The sequence below is a fragment of the Plasmodium cynomolgi genome, chromosome 7, assembly GCF_000321355.1.
Source record: "Plasmodium cynomolgi strain B DNA, chromosome 7, whole genome shotgun sequence".
NCBI lineage: Eukaryota > Apicomplexa > Aconoidasida > Haemosporida > Plasmodiidae > Plasmodium > Plasmodium cynomolgi.
In genome coordinates, this window is record NC_020400.1 from 1,168,426 (window position 1) to 1,169,024 (window position 599).

General features: G+C 54.1%; 1 protein-coding gene across 1 annotated transcript in view; it reads left to right on the forward strand.

Annotated features, from left to right (window-relative positions):
• The window catches only part of PCYB_073650 (hypothetical protein), a gene marked incomplete at both ends in the record, with an annotated part of 1,790 nt that extends 1,311 nt beyond the window's left edge, over positions 1–479 (forward strand). The window contains 3 exons of the mRNA XM_004221762.1: positions 33–109; positions 240–285; positions 435–479. Of these exons, the coding sequence (XP_004221810.1) occupies positions 33–109; positions 240–285; positions 435–479 (168 nt within the window). The remainder of the gene's footprint in view (positions 1–32; positions 110–239; positions 286–434) is intronic.
• Positions 480–599: the final 120 nt, after the last annotated feature.

Sequence of the window (599 nt, forward strand, 5' to 3'; positions counted from 1 at the left end):
GGTTTAAGATCCTCTTCTCCCGCTGCGTAAAGTACCGAGACAGAAAACTCATGAACGAAATAAAAAAAGTGGAGCTCAACTATTACAACTCCCTAAGCAGGGGCAGCAGGTGGGGGATTCGCCGATGCGCTACAGCACGGGGCATCGCCAAGAAGCAGCACCGCGTGGATTACTACAGACCGTGTGCACATTTGCGCGCGTCACCCCTCTACGTACATCTCGCCTCCCCATCCCCGCAGATCGCTTTACCTGAACGAGTTCACCACTAACTTGAGTTACCACGAGGTAGGCCCCCAGTAGAACCACCTAAAGCGCGTACAACGTTACGACCGCCGCGGCATGCGCGTATGCGTATGGGCCAATCCACGTGGCGGTCTTAACACACTTACGCGTGTACGTGCTGTATACATCATTGCATCCCCCCTCTTCTGTAGTACCTCATTAGCAAAATGCACGACGGAGTGGAAAAGATAAAGTAAGCGCGCAGCGGCAGAAGTCCAGCAGCAGAAGCAGCCCAGTGGCAGCAACCCAGCGGCAGCAATCCAGCGGCAGCCGGGTGGGTACATTTATACGCATGTACGTACACACATGTACTTTAC